The sequence below is a fragment of the Ochotona curzoniae genome, unplaced genomic scaffold (genome assembly GCF_017591425.1).
Source record: "Ochotona curzoniae isolate NIBS_2020 unplaced genomic scaffold, NIBS_Ocur_1.0 scaffold_4701, whole genome shotgun sequence".
Classification (NCBI taxonomy): Eukaryota; Metazoa; Chordata; class Mammalia; order Lagomorpha; family Ochotonidae; genus Ochotona; species Ochotona curzoniae.
The window spans coordinates 5,851,276-5,875,429 of NW_024467122.1; the positions used below are offsets into that span (position 1 = coordinate 5,851,276).

General features: G+C 46.8%; 1 protein-coding gene across 1 annotated transcript; it reads left to right on the top strand.

Moving 5' to 3' along the window:
- Nucleotides 1–46: 46 nt before the first annotated feature.
- ARRDC4 (arrestin domain containing 4) lies at nt 47–11,619 on the top strand. Its single transcript, XM_040969169.1, has 8 exons — nt 47–427; nt 4,170–4,236; nt 4,448–4,595; nt 6,296–6,398; nt 7,212–7,468; nt 7,889–8,051; nt 8,527–8,681; nt 9,053–11,619. Exons 1-8 carry the CDS (start codon nt 142–144, stop codon nt 9,107–9,109), a joined length of 1,236 nt encoding a protein of 411 aa, XP_040825103.1. The 5' UTR covers nt 47–141; the 3' UTR covers nt 9,110–11,619.
- Nucleotides 11,620–24,154: the final 12,535 nt, after the last annotated feature.

The window sequence follows — 24,154 nt, forward strand, 5'->3', positions numbered from 1 at the left end:
CGGTGCTTCACCGGGCACGGCACAGCGGCCCCGGCGGCCCTCGGCGAGCGGCGGGCGCCCGTGACAGCGGCGCCGCGGTGCTCGCGACCCCGGCTCCGGGCCTCCGCCGACCTCGGACGCGGGACCCGGCCACCCGGCGGCATGGGCGGCGAAGCGGGGTCCGCGGCGGCCGTGGGCGCCGAGGGCCGCGTCAAGAGCTTGGGACTGGTGTTCGCGGACGAGCGCAAAGGCTGCTACTCGAGCGGCGAGACGGTGGCCGGGCACGTGCTGCTGGAGGCGGCCGCGCCGTTGGCCCTGAGCGCGCTGCGTCTCGAGGCCCAGGGCCGGGCCACCGCCGCCTGGGGTCAGGGCAGCGGCGCGGCGCCGGCCGCCTCCTCCGAGGTCGAGTACCTGAACGTGCGCCTCAGCCTGCGCGAGCCCCCGGCCGGTGAGCGATGGACTGCCGGGGGACGGGCAGGGGGCGCGGGGCGGCGGTGGGGGAGCCCCCTGCCCGTCGCTGTCCCTGCGGGCTTCCCGGGGGATCCCCTGGAACCAGGAGGAGGTGGGGTGCGTGGAGAGCAGAGATGGGCTGTTGCCATGGGAACCGGTGATGAGCTGCCTGGGCACCCGGGGATGCAGGCCCAGCCCCTGTGGCCAGAAGACCCCAGTGTATATAATATACGCACGGGCACCCGGCGCTTCTGGGGGCCCCTGCCGCCCGGCCTGGTTCAGGATGAATTTGCAGAAACTCCAGTGGCTGTGAGAGGGAAGTGGTCCCCCAGCAGCAGCGGCCAAAGGAAGTGTTCCTAGGCTTGCCCTGCTACACCCTGGTGCTCCTCTCCCCTGGAGGGGGCTGGTTCCTCTGGACAGGGCTGCCATCCCTTCTCCCGGGGCCCCCGCCCCCAGGTGTGCCTTGCTGGGTGTGCCTTTCTGGCCTTGGCAAGTCCGACTCATGGTGGAGGCTGTGCCCTGAAGTGCCCACGCGGGCATCCAGAACACACTGCCAGGGATGGAACTTGACGCTGGGGGTGACACTCTTGGGAACTCTTTCCTTTCTGCCCTGTTACCCTCTTGCTGAAGGCTCCAGTCGTGGTCCACACCCTCCCCCTTGAAGAGGAAATTGCTCCCTGTGTGTCCTGACACTGCAGAAGGAAGGTGCAGCTGGCCACTGTCATGGGGTTAGCCGCACTCCCCAAATTGCGGCCAAGGCGGTGCTGGGAACTGGGCTCTCACCTGGCTTAGCCATGGCCCACCCGCCCATGGGCCATGTGGTCAGGGTAACTGGCAGCACCCCAAGCCGCTCTGGCCTCTCCCCACGGGGCCCTTGAGGACACTGATTTCCAAGATGGCTGCCTCAAGGGAGCAGTGGTTGGGTTTGGGCCAAGGCTTTGGACTGCCTGTTCTCTGCGTGTCTAAATCCATAACTGCTGAGTAAATAGATGGAGAACTCAAAGAAGCTGAACATGGGATTTGCAATGGAAATGGCTTTCCGTAAAATATGGACTAACTTTTCTTGTGATTAGCAAGCCAGATCTTGATTTCTGGTTGGCGTGGAATGGGGATGTTTTAGAATCTGTCATGACAAATCTTGGCAGCGACCGCACTTCATTTACAATTATCATCTCGTCCTTCAGTCTGTTCACTTGGGGCCGTTAGCGACTTGACCTGGCTGTGGGTTCCCAGGGCCAGAGAATTCAGACAGGCAGGAGGGATGCGCCGAGGTGTGTGTCTCTGTGGACAGTCACCGCGGCTGCTCTGTGGGAAAGTCTCCCTCACGGTGTTGCTCGCACATGCCCTCCCTCTCCACCTGATGGATTTCCTTCACGTTTGGGTTGAGGAATGGCTGTGGAGAGATGGGAATACATGGGCAGGGGCGTCAGGCCTTGCATGCCCACCAGCAATGCCAACTGTGGCCAGCCCTTCAGGCCTCCCGAGCCCCTCACTGGCTCTCTGGGGGGTTCACAGTCCCAGCTTCTGAGAGTGTGGCTGCCACTCAGAGTGGTGGCTGCCAGGTTTAGCCATGGGGCATCGCCCCGTGACCTCATGGTCCTCCAAGGCCAAGACTGAAGTAATAAGCTGTTACACCCGGTTCCGGTTGCAAAGGCTTTTCATGAAAAAGAAGGTAAGAAACAAAGATCCCTCCAGCTAGTGGACGCCGTGTCTATCAATCCTCTTGACTTTGTTGCATTTGTATTTTGAGATGATTGGAAGTTTGATTCTAAGCGATAGTCGTTGTCTTCTCTCTCATCCTGAGAACTGCCGGCTCTCCACCTGCCCATCGTCTTCATGCCGTGCCCCTCATCCAGACCCCGCGCACTGCTCTCCTTTGCAGGCCTCGCCATCCCTGCCTTCACCTTGCTGGCACATGCCAGGAGTGTTGGTGCAGGCGCACAGAGGGCCAGCCCCTTTCCTCCAGGTGCTCTGTCGGAAGACTGGCACTGCTGTCCCTGACACCCCCAGTGCCAGGCTATCAGAACTGTGGGTGTTGAAGTCGGACGTAGTCCTCGTCAAACACTGTTCCCTGTCACGTTCAGGAATCTGAGGAGTGTGAGGTGGGCCTTGAACCCAGCCCTCGGGGACCTCTGGGAGTCGTGAGCTTCCCTTGCCAGCTGTGACATGGCGCTGCTGCACTGGCCCGTGGCTGGCCCATGGCTGGGACATGGCTGTGGGTGGCTCTGAGCACACCAGGAACCCTAGGGCCCCTCCTGTACTCCTGTTCCTCTTTCTTTCTTATTGCAGATTTATTTATTTGTTTATCTGAGTGACAGAGAGGGACAGAGTTCTTCCATCTGCTTGTTCCCTCCAGAGATGGCCACAGTGCCCAGCGCTGGATCAAGCCAGGGGCTTCATTCAGGTCCTCCATGAGGGTGGCAGGATGGCCCAAACACCCATGCTATCCTCTGTTGCTTTTCTCAGGCCATTCACTGGCAGCTGCACAGGAAGCGCATACTGGCAGGGGTATGGGGGTAGGTGTTGTACATGGCAGCTTTGCCCCCAGGCCAGCATGACTTATACCACCAACACCCACTTACTCCATTCCACCCCTGCAATGTATCATACCCTGGAAATCAGCGACAGATTTAGAGGACTTAATGGACTAACCATTCCTGTTTTCTGAAGCAGGAGGTTTGGAATTGATTTTGTTCAGCCATAAACCTCGTCTCAGAGACGAATCTGATTGCAATGCTGCCTTCTGCCCTCGAGTGGATGAAGTAGGGGTCTTCAGGGTCTCTGTGCTTGCCCATCGTGCTGTGCCACCACAGGGAGCCTGCCATGTAAGGCAAGCTCGCCAGTGTCTGTCCACACTCCATCACTTTGGCCTTCTCATAGCCCATGCTGGACTGCCACACCAGATGGAGTGGCACTGGCAGCGGGAGGGACCTGGCTGTGTTGGTAGGGCCCTCGTGTATCCCTCGTGTATCTCACCATGAAACGCTGTTCGTCAGTCAGAAGCATAAATACCCGACTCTTGGCTAATAACCAGCCTTGTTGCTTTGTGTTATTTCATACCAGCTAGTAATCCATCATGTTTTCTTTTTCTCTCTCTGCCCAAAGGATACATGATGGTGTGTGTGTGTGTGTGTGAGTGTGTGTGTGCGTGTATGTGTGTGTGTGTGCGTGTGGTGTATGCCCAAGTTAATCTTTTCTTGGAGAAGTTGCTTTAAGGTCCCCTTGGCTGTTGGTGTCATGGTCATGTAATGGGGGGAGCAGGTGTATGCATATGTGGAAGCTACAAAAAGTCCATGGAAAATGGCAGTAGATCAATTTAGTTTGCAGAAATTTTTGCAATCTTTTTGAGGTGTTTTCAAAAGGTTCATAACATGCTATTGTGTTAAAAAAAAAATCTTGCTGGATTTCAAGATTGGAAGCACTTCAGTGAGCGTCTCCGATGACCTCGTGAAGTGGCACGGCATTGCTGTCACACACACGCTGTGCACACCTATCCAAGTTGTGTATACTCGCTACGTCTGTATTGTGGCGCCAGGCCCTGTGGTATTTCTCTGTGTAGCTGATCTGTTTGAGGATGGTGAGTGCGTTCATGTTTCTGCGTGTGTGATTCGGTAAGCACTGCCCCAGCTCTGGCAGACCATGATGGGAGGCCAGGAGAACGCCCTTGCCGTGATGATCTTCGTTAGGAAATGCTGCTGTAATACTAACATCCATTAAAACAAAATGCCATCTCTCTGTAGGTGAAGGCGTCATCTTGCTGCCGCCTGGGAAACATGAATTTCCGTTTCGCTTTCAACTTCCATCTGAGTAAGTGAAGGCGATCGGCCGTTGTCCGCGCCTGTGCCCTGTCCAGCCAGCCAGAGCCCAGGCGCCATGGCTTCTGCTCACAACCTCCCAGCCTCTCCGCGTCTGCCCGCTCGCCCTCTCGGGCACAACCCCAACGTTCTCCCCCGCGCTTGGGCTGGGTTGACATGACGGAAACATGACCTTGTCAGTTGACATCCTGGTTCCATCGCAGACCCCTGGTAACCTCGTTCACTGGGAAATACGGAGGCATTGAGTACTGTGTGCGAGCCATCCTGGAGCGCCCCAAGGTGCCGGAGCAGAGCGTGAGACGGGAGCTGCAGGTCGTCAGCCGTGTGGACGTCAACACGCCAGCACTGCTTGTGAGCGCCCCGCTCCCCTCCCTGGGTGCCGGCCTTCCAGCAGCAGGCGGCCTCTGTCGCTGCCGTTTTAGCAGTAGTCGGTCCCGTCACTTTGACAGTGTAGAAAAAGCAATCTTGTAACCCATAGGCATTCACTAGAAATATATGATTCTAGGTTGGGAAAATTACAAATTGTGTGTGTTAATACTATTGATTATGCCCCTGCTGTTCAGGGCTTCTTTTGCCAAAAAGTTACACAGGCTTGAATGCATTAATAGGGCTTAATAGCAGTAATGCACACGCACAGTCGTTACTTTTACCAGAGTGGCCATATGCACAGGACTGACTCTTCCCCACTCCTCAGTAAATAGCAGGTTGAGGAGCAGTAATTACGGAGCAGTGTTAATCATGCTCAGCCTGTTATTGCCGCCTTCCATTTTGCATGTCATTTTCTCGCATTAAGTGTGTGCGTGCAGCTGCCGCCGAGCTGCGTCCGCTCGGTGTCTCCTTCTGACAGAGTTGGCCGCATTAAGCTATTGAACTTGTAATGAGCAGCAGACATACTGTAGACTGAGAAGGACCAGGCCGGAAGGAACAACAGAATAGGCAAGATGGGAGCTAATGAGCTGGATTCTTTTATCTAAACCCATATTATCAAAATAATATAAAATTATACCTTGTGCGCTCATGATAGCTACTAGGACCTAATGGTTCTTCATTTAAATATGAATGTGGGGTTTTTTTTTACTTTATAGAAAATACTGAGATAATTTAACATGTCCAGCATGATCCTGGTATGATGGAGAGATTTTTAGTATCAGAGCTTCCTTTCTCTAGTCAGTGTTTTTAAAGACAAGGAAAAAAGAAATGGTGAAAAGTTGGTTAGCTTCGGTTTTCAAATGAAGAAAAAACAGAATGTAGTGATTACCTTACCATTGTGAGAAGATAAGAGATTTTTAAATCTTGTCACCCTGCTTGCTATAGAGTATGAGAGTATGTTTGCTATATACATTTTTTCTTGAACTTCTTGAAAATTGTCTGAATACATGTGTTTTCATAAATGTTTATCCTGCTTGGGAGGAACTCCAGTGCTGCTTCCCGCAGTATGCGTGAGGAGGCTGGGCTGGGGCAGACCCAGGCCATGGACGAGGGACTCCGACATGGCGCTAGGCATCCCATTAGCGCCTTGTATTGTCAATTCCCACCCCCCAAATTTCAAAATGTTTTCAGTCAAATAATCTTTTAATTCCATTTTCTAATGGGCATGTTTTAAGTGCCCTTGTAGAATACCACAGTGGAGTGCTTGATAACTTTTTCCTGTCTGCACATTATTGCAGTGTTACTCCATAGTGCCAAGCCACTCTAAAGTTAAGGACGCTAGAAAGTTCTGCCTGATGATGAATTCTGAAGGGAAAAAAGAAGCTGCTTATGTATCTCACTTGCTACATCTTACAAATAGATCTATTATGTACATAGATACTAATATACAGCTTTTGATTACTATAAGGAATATTGGATAACTTCCTAGAAATAGAAAGACTCCAAGGTGATATAGGGTGGGGTTGTACTAATTTGAACTGCTAAATCTCCCCTGGTTTCCCGGTGTGTGTTCCCTAACGTGTAAGATGAGGATAAGAAAGGTTGATTTGTTTTTGTTGCTGCTTCATACAACGGTTCGAAGTGTTTTAATCAACGTCATTTTGTTATTTGAAATTTTCAAGACCCCTGTATTGAAAACTCAAGAGAAAATGGTTGGCTGTTGGTTTTTCACTTCTGGTCCAGTCTCGCTGAGTGCCAAAATTGAAAGAAAGGGCTACTGTAACGGTAAGCCGCACGCTCCAAGGAACGCGTACTCATTTTGTTAGCTTAGGTTGAGTGCCTTTTCAAGTACTGTGTGAAAACAAGTGATAAAATTCTGCTTTTAGCATAGGTGGTTGATACTTAATTGTTTTAAGCAGATACCCAGGTTCCAGTAGAGCTCCTGCTGTTTCTCACTTCAGTATTTTTTACTTTAGTAACAAGGAGCAAAATGAGCAGACGGAGAAAGAGCCCACGTCATCTTTTCGTCTTGACGCAGGCATGTCAGGGGTTGCGTTTGCTCAGACAGAGCTGTTACGGTTTAAAAATGCCGTTGGCAGTCCGATCCCGCTCCGGCCGAGCAGCACACGCCCAGACCCTCTCGGCAAGTGGTGCTTTCAGGTCTGGAGCCTTGCTCGCCCTGCCGGGTTCTGGCTGCAGCGTTCCTCCTGCCTTAAGTACACAGACTTTGTCCTCCTGTTGGGCAGATTTTAATTGTAGGGGCACTAATGAGTTTGCAAGTCGTCTTTTATACTTAATGTAGTACCTCCTTGTAGGCCTTATTTTAACTTATATAGATACTGGTCATCTGCATTTCTTTAGAATTGCTAATGTAATATACGACCGAAAAATTAATAATGTGCTAATTAGAAAATAATGTCTGCCACAACCTATGGTGCGTTTCTATTTCTCTGAGTCAGAAGTGAGTTTTCCTTCAAGGCTTTTCGGCCTTTAAAGGGCTAGTGGAACACTGCAGCTTTAACTGGCGGTAGCACGATCCATCGTGCAAGGGCTTTGTGCGAAGTCCCTGAAGGCACTCTGCTTTCATTTCCATTGTAGGTGAAGCTATCCCAATCTACGCAGAAATAGAGAACTGCTCCTCTCGTCTGATTGTGCCCAAAGCTGCCATTTTCCAAACCCAGACCTATTTGGCTAGTGGGAAGACAAAGACCATCCGTCACATGGTCGCCAACGTGCGAGGGAACCACATTGCTTCTGGCAGCACCGACACGTGGAATGGCAAGACTCTGAAAATCCCCCCCGTCACTCCGTCCATCCTGGACTGCTGCATCATCAGAGTGGACTACTCCTTGGCCGTAAGCAGAGCTCCCTGTACACACGGCATGCCTGGTGTGAAGCAGTAACGATGCTGTGTTGCCGTGAATATGTTGTTGGCACCTGCAAAAACTTCGCAGGATGTGAACATTACTCCCAGTTAGGACACACAAAGATTGGCTTTGGTTTTTACTTAGAAACTATTTTCCCTCCTTAATGGTGCTGGTAAAACAGCAGAGAAGCCGGTGAAGGACTTGGGCTGGACTTCTCTGCCTAATCTCTGTGATTGCTATGGAAGCCATGCCGGCTCTCGCTGACCCAGGGCCAAGCCCCTGCCCCAGGGCACTCTGGGTGTCCCGGGGTTTAGTCAGCACAGTGGGGGGATGGTAGCCACAAGGCGGGGCACCTGCTGTGGGAGGTAATCGACCTCTGTGCCCTCCGTCCCTTCGTTTTGACGCTAGGTGTACATTCACATCCCTGGGGCGAAGAAGCTGATGCTGGAGCTGCCACTGGTGATCGGCACGGTCCCGTACAGCGGCTTTGGCAGCAGGAACTCCAGCGTGGCCAGCCAGTTCAGCGTGGACATGAGCTGGTTAACACTCACCCTGCCGGAGCAGCCTGAAGGTAAGGCCCTCCGCGGGACACTGAGGCAGCACCTGCTCCAGCTGAGTGACTGTTACCGCTGTAACTCATCACTCCTCTTGCTGCTGAAAAATCACAAAATGTTACCCTGAAAAAGACCTTGAAACCGTCCATGCAGCCAGGATATGGGGCTGCTAATGCTAGATGCAGCAAGAAAATGTTTCAAATTCACCGCAGTAAAACAACGAAAACCCGTGAAAATGAAAGTATGGGGCATTATAGCCAGTTTTATAGTCACATTTCAATAAATTTGTATTGCCTAGATTGCAGTACGTCTCAAAAGGGCAGAATATAATTAATGTTAGCGACAACTTAATAAAAGCAGAATGCATCTTTATTATAAGAGGAACCAAAGCATGCTGGCTGGAGGGTGACTTGCCCTACGTGTCTTCACGTGGAGCTGGACCTGCTTCCGTAGTAGTTCAGGCTCTCAGCTCTCCCTGCACTTGTGTTTCAGCGCCGCCGAATTACGTGGACGTGGTGTCCGAGGAGGAGTTTTCCAGACACACCCCTCCCTACCCTCAGCCCCCCAGCTGCCTGGGAGAAGCCTGCTACCCCGTGTTCGCCTGCATACAAGAATTCCGGTTTCAACCGCCACCTCTTTATTCAGAGGTAAAGCCAGGGAAAGGAAGTTAGGCTCTGCGTGTGCTCTGTGCGGGTGGCCATTCGCTGCCCTCGCTCGCCGGGTAAGCGTTGCTGACTTGCAGTTAAGCAGGGATACTTCTATAAGTGTATTTGTCCAGTAGTGACAGATTGTCACATTCCTGGTGTCTTTCTTGTGATCTGTGTGGTGCCTGCACAGTAGGCTGAATTCCCTTTAGAGTGTTTGATCTGATCCTAATGGCCTATCGGGATTCATTAGTACTGGGTTCTGAGCAGCTTGGCTTAGAAGCATCGTGACGTTGGAGGTAGACGCTAGACTCACATTGGGGTTGGAACTCCAGGCCCCGGTCCTGCTTGCTTACTGTCCTGTTCTCCGCCAGGTCGATCCGCACCCCAGTGATGTTGAAGAGACGCAGCCTGTCTCCTTCATTCTCTGAATGTGTTTTGGAAATCACTGTGTCCGTCATCGCAGCACAATTTTTTATTTCTTCCTGCCCTTTTGGGGTGGGAGTGGAGTTTAATTTAAGATCACAAAAGGATATAAAGACTAAAGGCCGTAGAAAATAAACAAGCAAGAGAGCTTCCCAGTGGAGCAAGGTGACAGGTGACAGGACGGTCATTTGTTCCCCTCAAAAAGATGGGGTGAAGATGCGAGAAGCCACGGAAGGTACCGGATGTCCTGATGGTGACGGAGTAAGTGAAGGAGTGTCGGCGCTGACCTGAGAGGACACGCGGCGAGCAAACCCTCAGGGAGGTTTCTCACATGGAGCACAGGCTGTGGGAGCGTGCTGACGCGCCTGTGCGTGTGCGGCCAGCACAGAGATGTGCGCGGATGGGGACACGGCCTGCTCTCAAGTCAGGGTGAAGCTTGGCGCTGGGGTCTTGGTGATTTCTGAGTCTGACCAGCCTCCAGGACTGAGGGCCTGAGAAGGGTCCCTTGTGGGGGTGATGGTCACACGAGATCCGAGGAGGGCACGGGGTTTTGGCCCTTTGGATCGTGGGAGGCTAAGGAATGGTCCGTAAATGGGCTGTGGGCAAGCAAGCAAATGGTCGGACCACAGCGGAAGAGTTGACTTCAGTGTGAAAGATTTGGTGGAAGGCTGTACCTTTGAGCCCTTTTAAGTACTTTAGTGGAACACATGTGTCATTTTCCTCTTATCATGTTTACCTATGGGCACAGCAGAAAAAAAGGCAGGGGAAAACCGTTGTATCCTCAGGATGCCTTGATTCCTACACAGCCCAAAACAAAAAGCTTTGGTTAACCTACCTCCCGTGGGATTGGCAGATGCACGTTCAAGGCTCAAGGCCTGCTTAGTAATGTTTGAAGCGTCTGCTGCTAACAGGAGCAGTCTCCTCTCCCCGGCCAGGGGAGCGCTCCCTGAGAGCGCGTTAGCCACAAGTAGATAGATGTATGCCTAGGGGCTTTTCAAAATGAACCCCGAATCAAAGGAAGGTAGGCACGCCATTTTCCAAAAGATGTAAATGAATTCCTGTCCCAGGCTGGAGTCTTCAGATGGCAGTCATTGCATTGTCCGTTGTTTCTTCCAGCTGCCCAGCGATTCTGTTTAAACTGTGGTTTTGGTGCAATACTGTGTAATCGTTTTCCCTCCGTGTCTTCCCGCCACCAGGGGTGTGTTGCTGCTGGAAGTTTGTTCAGTGTTTCTGTTCACCCTCTCCCTTGCTGTCTGTGCTCACAGGGCCTCTCGCTGCTTCTTCCATCTCTCGGTTTCCTGGATGAGCCTCTCTGGACACTAAGGAAGGGGAGAAAGGCGATCCCCTGCTAACAGATCTTGGACCAGCTGAGTCCTAAGGATTTGATCTGAAAACCCTGGTGCTTCCCATACAAAATACTGTACTTGATTCAATGGAATGGCTAATTTGCCTTTAGAAATAGAACAGTTCTTCTAAGGTTAAATTTTGTATTTAAACTTCACTGGGGCATTGGATCAGGGATTTTTCTACCAACATTAGGCAGGGTGTGCTTCTCCGCTCTCCTCTGCAGTCATGTAGTCTTCAAACACATGGCTTTGTTTTGTGTGCTGCTGTTTTGAACCACCGCACATGCTGCCCTACTGAGGTACTGAAACTGTCAGAGAGCTGTCGTGCTTACTTTAGTTTTCGGTTGTGCAGTTTGTATGCTCATCAGTGGGTGTGTTTGTTCAGTCCTATCTAGAAAGTTCCACTTTCCCTTTAGAGAAGCTCCTCTTGGGCTGTTTGCTGAGGCTTTCATTGCAGCCGAGTGCTCATCATTGAGCACGGAGGCCATTGTAGACCTCCGTGGACCAGAGCAAAGAGGGAAAGCAGCTCAGCAGGACTTACAGAGGCAGAGGGTGGTAACCCGGCTGCCTGCGGGGAAGCACCTGCTTAAAGGAACCTCTGTCAGAGGAGTCACGAAGTCCCCCATGTGGCTGTCACAGAGCTGGCTGGGGAACACTCATGAGAGAAGTTCCAAGGCCAGACTTGCCATGTGAAACTGATGTTGGTATATTTGACCTTAAGCTGTAGTGTGAAATATTTATATAATCAAGATATCATTTTATGAATGTAGAAAACTACACAGGAGCAGAGAGGACCTGGGGATCAAGATAACAATGTAGCTGCCATTATTTGCTTCTTTATTTCCTTCTTGCTGCTGTTTAGTTTGAAAAAAAAAGTGGCCTTAGGAGTTTCCTTTTGATGCAAAAATTTTGAAATTGAAAACACGTACCTTTTGGTACATAAAGTCCTCCTTGGCAAAACTTTACTTTTTGTGTTTTTGTTTTGCACAACAAATAACTCAATAAGCAGAAGTTAAGTTTTTGATAAGTTAACCATGAAAGCATTTTTTTTTTAATTTTTATTATTAAAAGTGTAACAGTTTAATCCACGGGGGAAAAGAGATTGTATTTTGTACTCGTTTGAACCCCATGGGTTCTTTTTGTTAATAAAATGAATACAGTAATGCTGTGAAGTTACTTGGCTCCTGTTTGCATTTTTGGAAGAATTATTTAAAGTCTTAGAGACTTGGGTGTGCGTGCCGTCAGGAGGGGAGATGCGGCCTGAGGAGCTGGAGCCCATTCCGCCAGGACCTGTTCCCCGAAGAGAGCGCTCCTTAGCACTGTGGGAAGAAGAATCATCAAGATGAGCGAAGAAGCTTGGCCCGTACAGACTGTCGAACAGGCACAGACAAAAAAAGTTCATGGAAAATGGAAGTAAAAGTCAAATTTGTTAAGGTGAAAAAAAATTGGAAATATATGCATTTCAGTAAGGTGTCTTCAGAATGTTCGTGAACATGCCCATGCTGAAGGTTATGTCCAGATTTCAGCTTGTTTTTACACCCGAATCAACTGCACTTTTAATTCCATTCTTGCATGAGCTTGAAGTGCTGTGAAGCTCCGCTCATTCTCAGCCGATGGAAGGCCACTCTTGAATGCCTTCTGTGTTTCAGTATTTGCAGAATCAGAACTGGCACAAGCGATGGAGCATGTTTGCTCGGCTCCCTAGTGGAGGCAGGCACTGCACATCCTTTTTCCCTGCCCCGCCCTCTGTCCTGGAAACTCTCCCCCACTGCCAACATCCTTTTTAATGTGATATGATGTTACTTAACAAATGCATTGCTTCTACACCCACACTTCTAAGCACCATGAACTGAAACGCTTGTTGCATGCAATAAATGTTGAGGCAAAATGGCCAAAACATCCATTAGCGTTTCTGTCATTTACATTGGTATATTGCAGACCGTAAAATATCCCAAGAATCCGGACTCCACAAAGGAACTGGGACAAGCCCTCACCCTACCAGACACAAAACCACAGGGGTTGGCGTGTGTCAACCAGGAGGTCCCTGCTGGCTCCAAAGGTTCCCGATTGGGGGTTTTGCTGCTGCGGTAAAGGAGATGGAAGCAGTCTTGGCTTTCAGGTGCACAGCTTTCAATTGGAAGGCCTGGGGACCAGACAGATGCCAGGTTAAGAATCACTGCATTTTAAAAGCTCACTTTCCTGACCGTCTATGGCCTTCCACTAAAGCACTTCCTAAGTGTGTTTAATTTGTAGCTGCAGTCTTTTTTTTTTTTTAACAGCATTCCTATATTTTCAAGTAATTACAGACTCACAAGAAGTTACATGATAGTGCCCTGATGCTGGGCACCCCTTTCCCAGTCTCCTCTAATGGGACATTGACACAGCTGAGACACCAAGTTTCAACAGGCACCCGGGTCCTTGTATATGTTTTTGTGTAGAGCTCTATGACATCCTATCACTTGTCTAGATTTGTTGGGGGCACTGACAATTTCCTGCCCTGTGATTGGCCCTTTGCCCTGATTGGTGTGCCTTGGTGATCTCTAAGCTGATTGGACAGGATTGACATATAAGCTGGGGGGCTTGGCGGGGGAGGGGCTTCAGCATCACGGAATTAACGGACATAATGGTTTTTAACAGAAGGTTTGAATAAAGCACCTCTGAGACTCTCTCCAGTGTCAGGTGATTTCTTCCGCAGGACGGGAGACCCCCGATATAGATTCATAGAAGAAGCACCACAATCAGGATAGGGAGCCACTTCATCGGCACACAGAAACCCTTTGTCCCTTGGTTACACCCTCCACTTTTCCCTGCCAGCCCGTGGCCTCGTTGATCTGTTTTCCATCTCTGTATTTCAGTCCTTTGGAGAATGATGAGCACATGGAGCCCTTCGGGACGTATCTCCTGAGACTGGCTTTTGTACACAGACGATCAAGAACCACACAGGCAGTTTTGTGCAGGATGGGTAGATTCCCTCATCGGATCTACCACTCAGCTTTGTGTGTGTGTGTTCTCCAAAGAAAATTGCAATGATATGCTCACGATGCATCTGTAACAATGTCTTCATTCTGAGTCTGAACTAATTCTTAGGTAGATAATAAGTAAACGCACATTTACACAGTTGCAGGGTATGATTTTTAGCTTTCCAAAGTACTTGAGGTATTTTACCTTTAACTAGCAAGCTATCACATGATTGGGCAAGATATACCTGTTATGAGATGATAGGCCAGGTGGAGAATATGTGGGTCTATTAATCCTATCACAGTCTGAATCTCATAGATTATACAGGAAAAACTCCATTTGTCTTGTGTGTTCAGTTATAAATTCTACAGAATTTTTAATTGTCTCTCTAATACCCTTCTTTTACAATTCCACTTTGTCCAGTAAAGGTAATTTTTAATGTAGAAAGAACAGGGATCAATCTTCCACTCTTTGATTGATCCCCCCCCCGATGCCCACAGCAACCACGTCTGTGCCAGGCTCTTGTGATCAGAAGGGCTCGGGTGCCTGAGCCATCATGCTGTCACCCAGCTGTGCATGAGCAAAAAGAATCAGCAGGGCTGGGACTCAGTCCCAGGCAAGGAATGCAAGCATTGCACCCTCTAGTCCCGCTCCTTAATAAATGACAAGATGGAAAGCCCGTTTTGAAGCTGAAAAAAATTTTCAAAGTGCTTGCTTATGTTTAATGTAGCAATATGAAATAAAGGCTTACCTGTTTCCAGATAGGAAAAGTCTTTGTTTTCATAAGAACCGTTATATGCATATTATCCCAAGGAGCTTCTCCATAGAACAGACATCCACCTGTACAAAATGGAAGGAGGCAGCAAAATAAACATCACACAGTGCTGACAGTGAGAGGTGGGTTAAACGTGCTGGCTATGAATGTTTCTTTAGTGAAGCTCTTTCTATAATGCGATCGTACAAATATCATTCTCGCCCAAATTCTCAAGGATCCAAGTTGTTTTAAATGGAAAGACACATCCATTTTAGAAAATATCTCTGTGAACAAGGCAAAAATAGGTGTTTCAAGGGCCAACACCATGTGTACCAGGTTAAGCCACCACTTGTCATGTCAGCATCCCATGTACGCACTGGTTCAAGTCCCAGCTGCTTCACTTATGACCCAACTCCCTGTTAATGGTCCAGAAAAGCAGCAGAGGGTGACTCAAGTTGGCCCCTGCACCCACATGGGAGACCCAGAAGAAACCCCTGGCTCCAGACTGGCCCAGCTCTGGCCCCTTGCAGCCACTTGGGGAGTAAACCAGCAAATCAATCTCCCTCTCTCTCCCTTTCAAATTAAAACAAAAACAAAACTCTTAGACAAAAGGTGCTTCCCTCATACTGCACACTTCCTCGTCCAAGCCCCAATGCACAGTACACCCACGCAGACTCGGACACAGACACGCTTGCATTCTGCTCCTTCCTCCACACCCACCCATCTTGCCCCAAAGTTCGTGCTGGTAGAGCGACAGGGAACACTGTCACATGAGTCAGCTTGGGCACTGGATGCCTGAAATTGATCTTTTCCCTTAAAAGCTAACCTTTCAATGTCAATTTTGAATATGTATAGATTAAATTTCCCTGATTAAAATATATAGATTGGCTGAATTGATTACAAAACAAGAATCAGCTGTCTGTTGCCTACAATAAATGAACTTCACAGGTAAGCATGCAGACTGCAGGAAAGATTGGAAAAATATGTAAAAAATAATGAAAACCAAAGCCATGTGGGAATAGCAATATTGATATCAAATAAAACAGATCCCAAATCAAGAACTGTACTGAGAAACAAAGAAGAACATTCTGTATTGAATCAATCAAAATGTAATAAATAGGTTCTTACACAAGATCACACAGATATATACAGCAAATCTTACTAGGCTTAAAGAGAGAGACATACTCCAGTACAATAATGTGAAGGACTTCAATACCCAATTGTCATCAGACAGAAAGCATGCTACATAGCACATGGTAACAGCCATTTACAGAGTATTTCATCCAATAGCCACAAAAAATGTGTGTTCTCATCAACACATGGATCATGCCATAGCACAGAATATATATTACATCACTAATGTAATCTCAGCAAATTTAAAAAGATTGAAATCATACAGTGCATTCTCTCAGACACCATAGTAATAAAATTAGAAATCAGCAACACAAAGAACAATGGAAATTTACAAACATGTGGAAACTAAACAATGGCTACTGGATCACTGAAGAATTTAAAAGGAAATTTTTAAAAAAATCCTAGAAATAAAATTGAAATGAAAACACAACATGTCAAAACCTGTGGGGCAGAGCAAGTGGAGTGTTAACAGGGAAGCTTATACAATAAACACATACACTTAAAAAAAAAAGACAAGAAAAATGACCACAACTCAATCTAGTGATGTGTCTCTTGAGGACGTAGAAAAACATAGGCAACCTAAACCCAATATTAGCATAAGGGAATACATAATATAAAGTATGCAGAATGCTAAAAAGTTAAGGATTAGTAGATATCGTTTTTGAGAAGATAAAGTAGACAAACTTTAACACTGAAAAAAGGAGAAAGAAAATTAGAGATGAAAAAGAAGATATTGAATCAGATGCCACAGAATTGAAAGGATCCTGAATCGTAATACATTAATACATTGGAAAATCTCAAAGAAACAGATAAATTCCTGGTTATACATAAACTACCAAGATTAAATCAAGAGGCTAAAATCTAAACAAACCCGTAATAAATAACGAGATTGCACCAATGATTGAGAAAATGCCAAGACCTTATGATTTTACTAATGAGTTACTCAAAATATTGAAAGAGGAACTGACTTTCATACTTTCGAAACTATTTCAAAATATTGAAAAGAATGGAATTCTTACCAAACTTGTTTTCTGAATCACCATCACTCTGACACTAAAAGCAAAGACACACAACACACAAGAAAAGGACAAACCAGCACCCTCAGTGAGTGCAGATGCAAAAGCTCTGGCAATTGGAGTTTAGCGATATAAATGTAAGTATACATCTCATACATCACAATCAAATGGAATTCATTCCATAGCCACAAGAGTGCTTTCGCATTTAAAAACCACTAAGCATCACAAATCACATCAACAGAAAGAAGGGGAAAATGAGGGTCCTCTCCACAGAGAAAGAATGTGATAACTTTTAGCATCCTTCCATGATTTAAAAAAAATCTGACCAATTGACCATACCATAGCTAATATCATGCATAATGGGGAAATTTGAAAGAATTTCCCCTTAAATGTGAAACAAAGCAAGATCAACTTCCACCACTCCATTAAATACAGCACTAGCAATATTTTTAAAATATGTTTTTAAATATTTTATCATCTCTTTGCATTTATTGCATAAATCACGTCAACAATCACATAGTCCTTTTCTTCCAATACCACAAACTGTTACAAATGAAAGCTGGTACTGTTGCTTATCAAAATATACAAGACAATTGGTGTTTTATATAAAATCACCATATATGTTAACTTGTTCCCAAAAACCTTTACTCTTTTTTTGGCCTGGCTAAAAAAAGAAAAGTTATTATAAATATTTATAGCATTTTCTTCTGATAGATGAACATTCTTAGAAACCAAAAAAAGGGACTTTTATGAACAGACCACATGAAACATGAGACAGCATCAGAGGCTCCTAGCTGTGCTATTTTTCTTCTTAAATACAGTACTGAGAACGCCCACCAGACCTTGCCATCCTAAACACTCTGTTCACATTTGAACTCCACATTTTCTCCAAGTAGTCTATTTACCAATAGGAAACAGAAAGTGAAGGCCATTCTGCCTTGGTTCCTTCAGAAAGGAGCTTGGGGAAAATGCTTGAGAGAGAGGAGTTAAAAACCGCAATAGTCAGTCTTTGGTCAGAGCAATGAGGTGACATTTTGATGGAAATCTTGGCTTGATCAGCAATTTTTATAATTAGCATTTTCTGGACTTGAGGCACATTTTAATAGGATCTGGGTGACAATGGTAGAAAAGGGAGGGTAGAAAAAAAAAGACCAGAGTATGATTTTTAACAACATCAAAAATAGCTATTTAAATATCTGCTATTACACCTACTTCAAAGACTCAAGAAAACAACACCAAGTAGCAGCAACGAAAACCTGCTGGCAGAGCTACTTCAGTTGGTATAGGCAGCTTTCAATCGCGACTGTTATCATCAAGGTCACTGGACCAGACAAACATCCCTGGCTCCCTAGAACACATGCCTCAGGTACAAAACAGAGGGGGCTGTCACAAAGACTGAGAGCAGCCGGGTTCTGCTCCTGGACAGGCACAGGCTCTAATGACGATTGTGTGCTGAGGGCAAAACTAATACAAGCAATATTATCAAGAGCAGTTAAGGGGGACCTGTAAGGTGATGCAGTCACCTGCAGAGTTGACATCCCATATGGGTCCTGGTTTTGGTCCTGGCAGCTCCACTTCAGATACAGTTCACTTCTAATGGCCTGTTACAAGTATCAGAACATGGACCAAGTGTTTGAACCACTGGCACCTATTTGGGAGACCTGGATGAAGCTCCTGGCTACTGGCTTTGCTTTGGCCTATCTCTGGCCATTGAGGTTATCTAATAAGTGAACCAATGGATGTAAAATATCTCTCTCTCTCTCTCTCTCTCTCTCTCTCTCTCTCTCTCTCTCTATCTATCTATCTCTCCATTCCCTCTTCCTCTTTCTATAACTCTGAGTTTCAAAATATTTTTTAAAAACCCACAAAATCTATTTTTGAAAAATGCAACAAACAATTAGGAAATAAAACACATAGAGCACATTGACATTGGAAAGTAGCAAGTAAAAAATCCATATGTAGATGAACATGAAGTACATGAACAAATCCAAGTCCTTCACCAAAAAGTGGCCAAAAATGAGCAAACAATTCAGCAAAATCACAGGGTACAAAATCAACATATAAAAATAAAGTAACACTGTTACAGATCAATAATGATCTTCCTGAAAGGGAAACAAAAATCTCATTTCACAAAAGCTACCCCAAACTATATATTTACTCATAAATTTAACCAAGGGAACAAAAGTTCTGTACAATTAAAATTACAAAATATTGGTGAAAGAAATCATCAGGGATAAAAGAAATAGAATGATATTATTTGTTCATGGATTAGAAGAATTAATATCATTGAAATGTCTATTCTCTCTAAAATAATCTACCTATTTAATACAATCCCTATAAAATACCAATGATGTTCTTTACAGAATAAGAAAGTATTAAAAACTACATGGAATTTCTCTCTCACACACACACACACACATGCACACACTCACACACACACACCCCTCAACACATTTGCTCTGCTTCTTGTGAGACAGAAAACTCAAAAAATTACATTGTCTCCATAGCTAGGACTCAAGAGAAGACACACATAGACATTGATGCAGCCTACATCTGGAATGACACCAAAATAACAAAAAATAAGGAAGTCTTAATTTTAGTATCGGATATATTGATGAGTAGGTAGCAATTAAGGGATATGGAGGTGCTTTAGACAGCAATTTCATATTTTATAGACACCATCACTTCAGTACAGCAAGCTAAAGAGGAACTCTCATATTAAATCATAGTGGTCCAGGGTACAATTAGTATAGACCTGGGAAAACAGAAAGCCATATTCTGTATCAGACTGCCAGGGTTCAAGTCCCAGCTCAGCTCTTGGTTCCACCTTCCTGCTAACATGTATCCTAGGAAACAACCAGTGATAGCTGAACTGCTTGGGTTCCTGCCACCAATGTGGGAGACCTGCGTTGAGCTCTACCTTCTGACAGTCGCTTAGCATAGCCCTAGTCCCTGTGGGCATTGACACAGTGACCCAGTGCACAGGATCTCTCTGTTTCCACTTCTCTATGTATCTCTGCCTCTCAAAAAAAAAAAAATAAGTACAGAATTTTCAAGAACGTTTTTGAAGTTCCTTTATATACTGAGTGTTCACCCTCCGGGACCTTTGCTACAGTTTTATTTCAATAGTCCTAAGACAGCCAAGGCTATGGAAAATATCTTAGTAACCTAAACACTTCTTTAGTTTTAATGCCTTGCCTAAATTAAAACAAGTCTGAGAAGTATGTGGAAGTGTGTGTGTATTTATGCTTGAAACAAAGGTGATATTAATCCAAAAATCTGTGGTTTCTTTTTATCTTCCTTACAAGAGAATAAAACCAAAGAATCCTGGTAAAAATCTTAGGAGGACTAGTATCTACAGAGGTGGATTTACAAGCAAATCTCAATGTTATGGTTTCATCCGCTATGCAGCCACATGGCCCCTTACATAATGCAGATGTCAGATGCTAGGGACACAACACTGTCCAACATCTGCTCTCTGTCTTCTCTAACGTAACAGGAGATAATACCATGATGTCGGAAGATAACTCACCTCTAATGTGTAAAGCTGCCCACAGCACTAGCTGCCCCTCTGGGAGGCGGGCATGACCTCAGCAGGTAGATGTGGTGTTTGGAGAACATCAATCTCGTGCTTGAAGAGCTTGAGAATGTTTCTTTCAAGAATAGAAGGAAAGTAATTCTCCATATAATGAAATCCATAGCTAGGCATGGATTTCAAAATCTACATCCTATTTTAAAATTAAGTTCTTTGGGGCAAGTGTTGTGGCAGAACAGGTTAAGCCACCACCTGTGACAATGGCATTCCATATGAGCACTGATTCGAGTCCTGGCTACTCCACACCTTGGTTCAGCTCCCTGCTATGGTGCCTGGGGAAGCAGTGGAAGATGGTCCAGGTACTTGGGACCTTGGTGACCTCAGCCTGGCCCAGCCACAACCATCGTGTCCATTTGGGAAGTCACCGGGAAGTGAATCAGTCAATGGAAAACATCTATCTATCTATCTATCATCTATCTATCTATGAGACTCTGTATGTGTAACTCTTTCAAATAAAAAGTCTTTGTTTAAAAGAAGTACAAACTTAATAAGAACTTTATTTATGTGAGAATCAGAAAGACAGACCAGTGAGAAAGACCAGCCATGTGTTGGTTTGCTACAAAAAAATGGACAGCATCTAAGAACTTAGATTCCCCACATGGGCACATGGGATCCATCACTGGAACCATAACCTGCTCTCTCCCAAGACACATATTAGCAGGAGGGTGGAGCCAGGAATCTAATGTAGGTATTTATATGGGACACAGGTATCCAACGTTGTAGCTTAACTATTGTGTCAAATGCCTGCCCAGATGTATTCCATTTTTCATCAACTTGTTAAAGTGCCCTGATGCGCATTGATTAGGGAGCGTTCCAACAGCCTTAGCCTTGCTCCTGAACTGAACACTGAATTTTCATGAGGCAAACAGGGTTGGGGAAGACAGGCAGCCTAACTGTGGATCTTCTCTCTAGTGTCTGCCAGTTAGTTACCTGGTCTTTGAACCTTCAGTTCCAAGAGAAATGTGCTTTTCAGGGCTCCCTGGCAGCTGCTGGTGGTGACAGCTGAAATGTACCTTATGGACTCAGGTCTGGTCTGAGCCTGAGTCCCTGAACCCATGCCTTGTTGGGCCTTGCTTCTTGCTGGCTGTGTTGAGAGAAACCCTTCCCAGGCAGCAGGCTGCTCACCTGAATTCCAGAACCTCATCCTCCATACTAGGGACCCCAAGGAGAGGAAAGGTTTCCTTAAACTAAAAGGATTAAACCAGAAATAGCTGCCATCAGCAGAAAGGAGGCTACGCATATTGAATCAGGATAGCACCAGCCAACAAGAGGAAATGGTGTGTTCTGAACTGTGTGTGTGCTGGGAGAGAGAAAGAGTAATCTTTGCACCTGACTTGTATGAAGGAAGTCTATACCTCATGACCCAAGCAGTCTCTTGACCCTTCCCTGCCCTGGCTTGAAAGACCAACACGTACTTGCTTGCTCAGGACTTTCCTGGTTTTAGCAACAAAAGTTTCACATCCCAGGACCCTCTCATTCCCAGGCAAACTGGCACAACAGGTGACTCCACCCTTGCCACTCCCATCTGGAGCAACCCAGCTCCCCACATCCTCAGACATTGACTGTCCTTTCATGGACTCACTGGCATCTGCCCTTGACCCTCCAACACCAAGTGCCGCCTGCTATCACCCAACAATCCCCAAGTGGAGAATCATTATAAATGAGCCAGCATGGGGATGGACAGGGGTCCCTCCGAATGCCAGCCCTCCTACCACTTCAGTCTCTACTTTGTCCCTTCCAGCTCCTCTGCTTCCCTTGACTGTCAAGTGGGCCACATGCTGCCAAGGGCCCAGCCCATGGGGCTCCCAGAGACTAGGTCTGGTTCTGGGTAGTAGGTAACATTTGTATACTCCATTTCCTCCCAAGACTTGAGTTCTGCACACAAACATACGTGATCAGAGGCCATGGACATGACTTCTCAGGCTCTATCCCCTGCTCTGCTCTCCTCTCTCTGACTTACATGGAAAAGAGGAAACAAGAGCTGCAAAATAGGGACTGATTTCCCGAGAATTGCTGCGTACCTTTTCTTCCTCTTGCAGCTTTTTCTTTTTTAAGGAAAACATATATTTATTGAATGGAAAATAATACAGAGAGAGAGACAGAGATCTTGCTTCTGCCAGTTCATTTTTAAAATGGCTGCAATGACTGTGGATGGGCTTAAGGAAGGAGCGAGGAACTCCATTCAGCTCTCCCACAGGTGGCAATAGCCCAGTGCTTGGGCCGTTTTCTGCTCTTCCCCATGTGCATTAGCAGGAAGCTCGATCAGAAGCAGAATGCATGGAGCTCAGTGCAATGGGATGCCAGTCTCCAGTGGGATGCCAGTGCCACAAATGGTGGCTTAACTTGCTGCATGACAATGCCAGTTCCTCAATGACCTGAGTTGAGTGAGGCTGGGCTGGCCTGTTTTCTTTAATACTCACCATGGCAGGATCAGAAGGCTCATTCATGTGTGTGAAGGATGGCTGGCAGGCAGGCTAACAGCCAAGCTTGGAGGTCATCCAAAGCTCCTGTCTCGGCAATGACCTCAGTCTTTCTACCTCAAGAGAGAACATTCAAGAGTCCTCACTCAGAAACAAACCCAGAGAGTGAAGCCTGATGCCAATTGAGAGTGGCACAATCAAAGCCAGGCCAGCCCAAGGAAAGGTGCAGTGGTGAGGAAGGAAGAGCTGGGAGCAGCAGGTCCTTGTAGGCTTGGCGCCTGGCTCTAAAGGCACTCTGCCAGCACCTTACAAACACTTCACCCTTCGGGCTCCACCAGGCTGGGAGGGAGCTAGGAGTGTGCAGCACCTGACTTCGGAGGCCTGACTCTGGCTGCCAACCTCAGTCTTACAGAAAGCACAATCAAGCAACAGCAGCAGCATTTCTGAAAAATAAAGCAATAGTTCGGGACCTCAGCAATCATTTTGTAACTAGGTCAGGGGTTCTAAAAAATAAAGGATATAATGAAAGGAATCCTATGCAACAAAAAAACCCATCCCCAATCTGGGTTTCTGATGACTTCAGGGCATTGTAGGTGTTACAGAGGAACCGACTTACTCATGGGGCCTTCCAGAAAGCTCTGCAGAGAAGGGGAAGCACTTGCCAAGAAACTGAGGTTTTGCAAGAGCAAGATAGGGTAGGAATCAGGCAACTTGGTGGTATCTGGGAACACCCAACCAAGAAGTCTGAATAAGCTGTTACATGTCCACTCTTTGGGAGGTGAAAATTCTGCCACACTTGTCTTCCTTCATGCCCTCCTTCCTTTAAACGGAGTCTCCCAAGCCCCTTCGGAGGTCCTCAGCTGGTTTCCCCAGCACTTTGAGGTCCTTGTTGCTTTACTCAGCACCTACAAACACCAGCCCTGACTTGGCTCAGAATCAAACTGAGACCTCTTCTGTTGCATCCAGATGACCACAGGAGAGGCCCAGCTGTGAACCTTCAGGAGAGGCTGGCTGCCCCGATGGCCAATGTCCCAGGTAGGTGAGGACCCAAGCAAAGAGGCACACCAGACTCCAGTCCCATCTGAAACAGCCAGAGCCAGCAGACAGGGGACGGACGAACAAGGTGTCACCAGGAGGAAGTGCATCTTGTCTCAGAGTCATTGCCAGGAAAGGGCATACCCAGTCCACTGTGGAAAGCACGGGTCACATGCCAAGAGGTATCAATGGGTCCCTGGGCTTGCATGGAATGCTCCACGGATGGGACAGTACCACAGACATGACACTTTGCCTCTCACACTGCCATCTGGCTGGGCCGAGAAGCACTGAGGTGCTCCTTAGACACAACAGTGACACCTTGCCTTCCACACTGCCACCTGGGCTCAGCTGAGAAGTATGGAGGTGTCGGAAGATGTGACGGGGTTAGGGATGTAACACATGGATCTGACCGGTGTGGCCTTGTCCTGTCTCCTTTTCAACTTCCAGCTTGGTTGTGGCTCGCGGCCCAAGGTAGTTTCTGCTTCCCAAGTGAGCTTCTGCTGATGAGAGCTTGCCTGTGTACTCAATGCAGAGATTCTAAAGCTCAGGGAACTTTTATATTTATTACAGGGAGAGGAAGGCATCCATTCTGCGTGCTTCCATTAACACAGCCTGGCAATTAATGCATTTGGTTCAAAAGCCTTCAAACATTTGTACATCCATTTGCACATTTAAATGGCTCTGTGGAACAGTCAAGCAGGTGGTTAACTATATGTATATTAAATTCATAGGGAAACTGGTAATTTTCAATTATAATTGTCAGTTCACAGTTTACATGATAAGAATTTTTTG

What these genes read in the sequence shown, in the direction of transcription:
- ARRDC4 (XM_040969169.1), top strand. Translation starts at nt 142, where the DNA reads ATGGGCGGCGAAGCGGGGTCCGCGGCGGCCGTGGGCGCCGAGGGCCGC. An exon ending in TCAACACGCCAGCACTGCTT is followed by an intron (nt 4,596 to 6,295) that starts GTGAGCGCCCCG and finishes GAAATTTTCAAG; the next exon opens with ACCCCTGTATTGAAAACTCA. An exon ending in AAGAAAGGGCTACTGTAACG is followed by an intron (nt 6,399 to 7,211) that starts GTAAGCCGCACG and finishes TTTCCATTGTAG; the next exon opens with GTGAAGCTATCCCAATCTAC.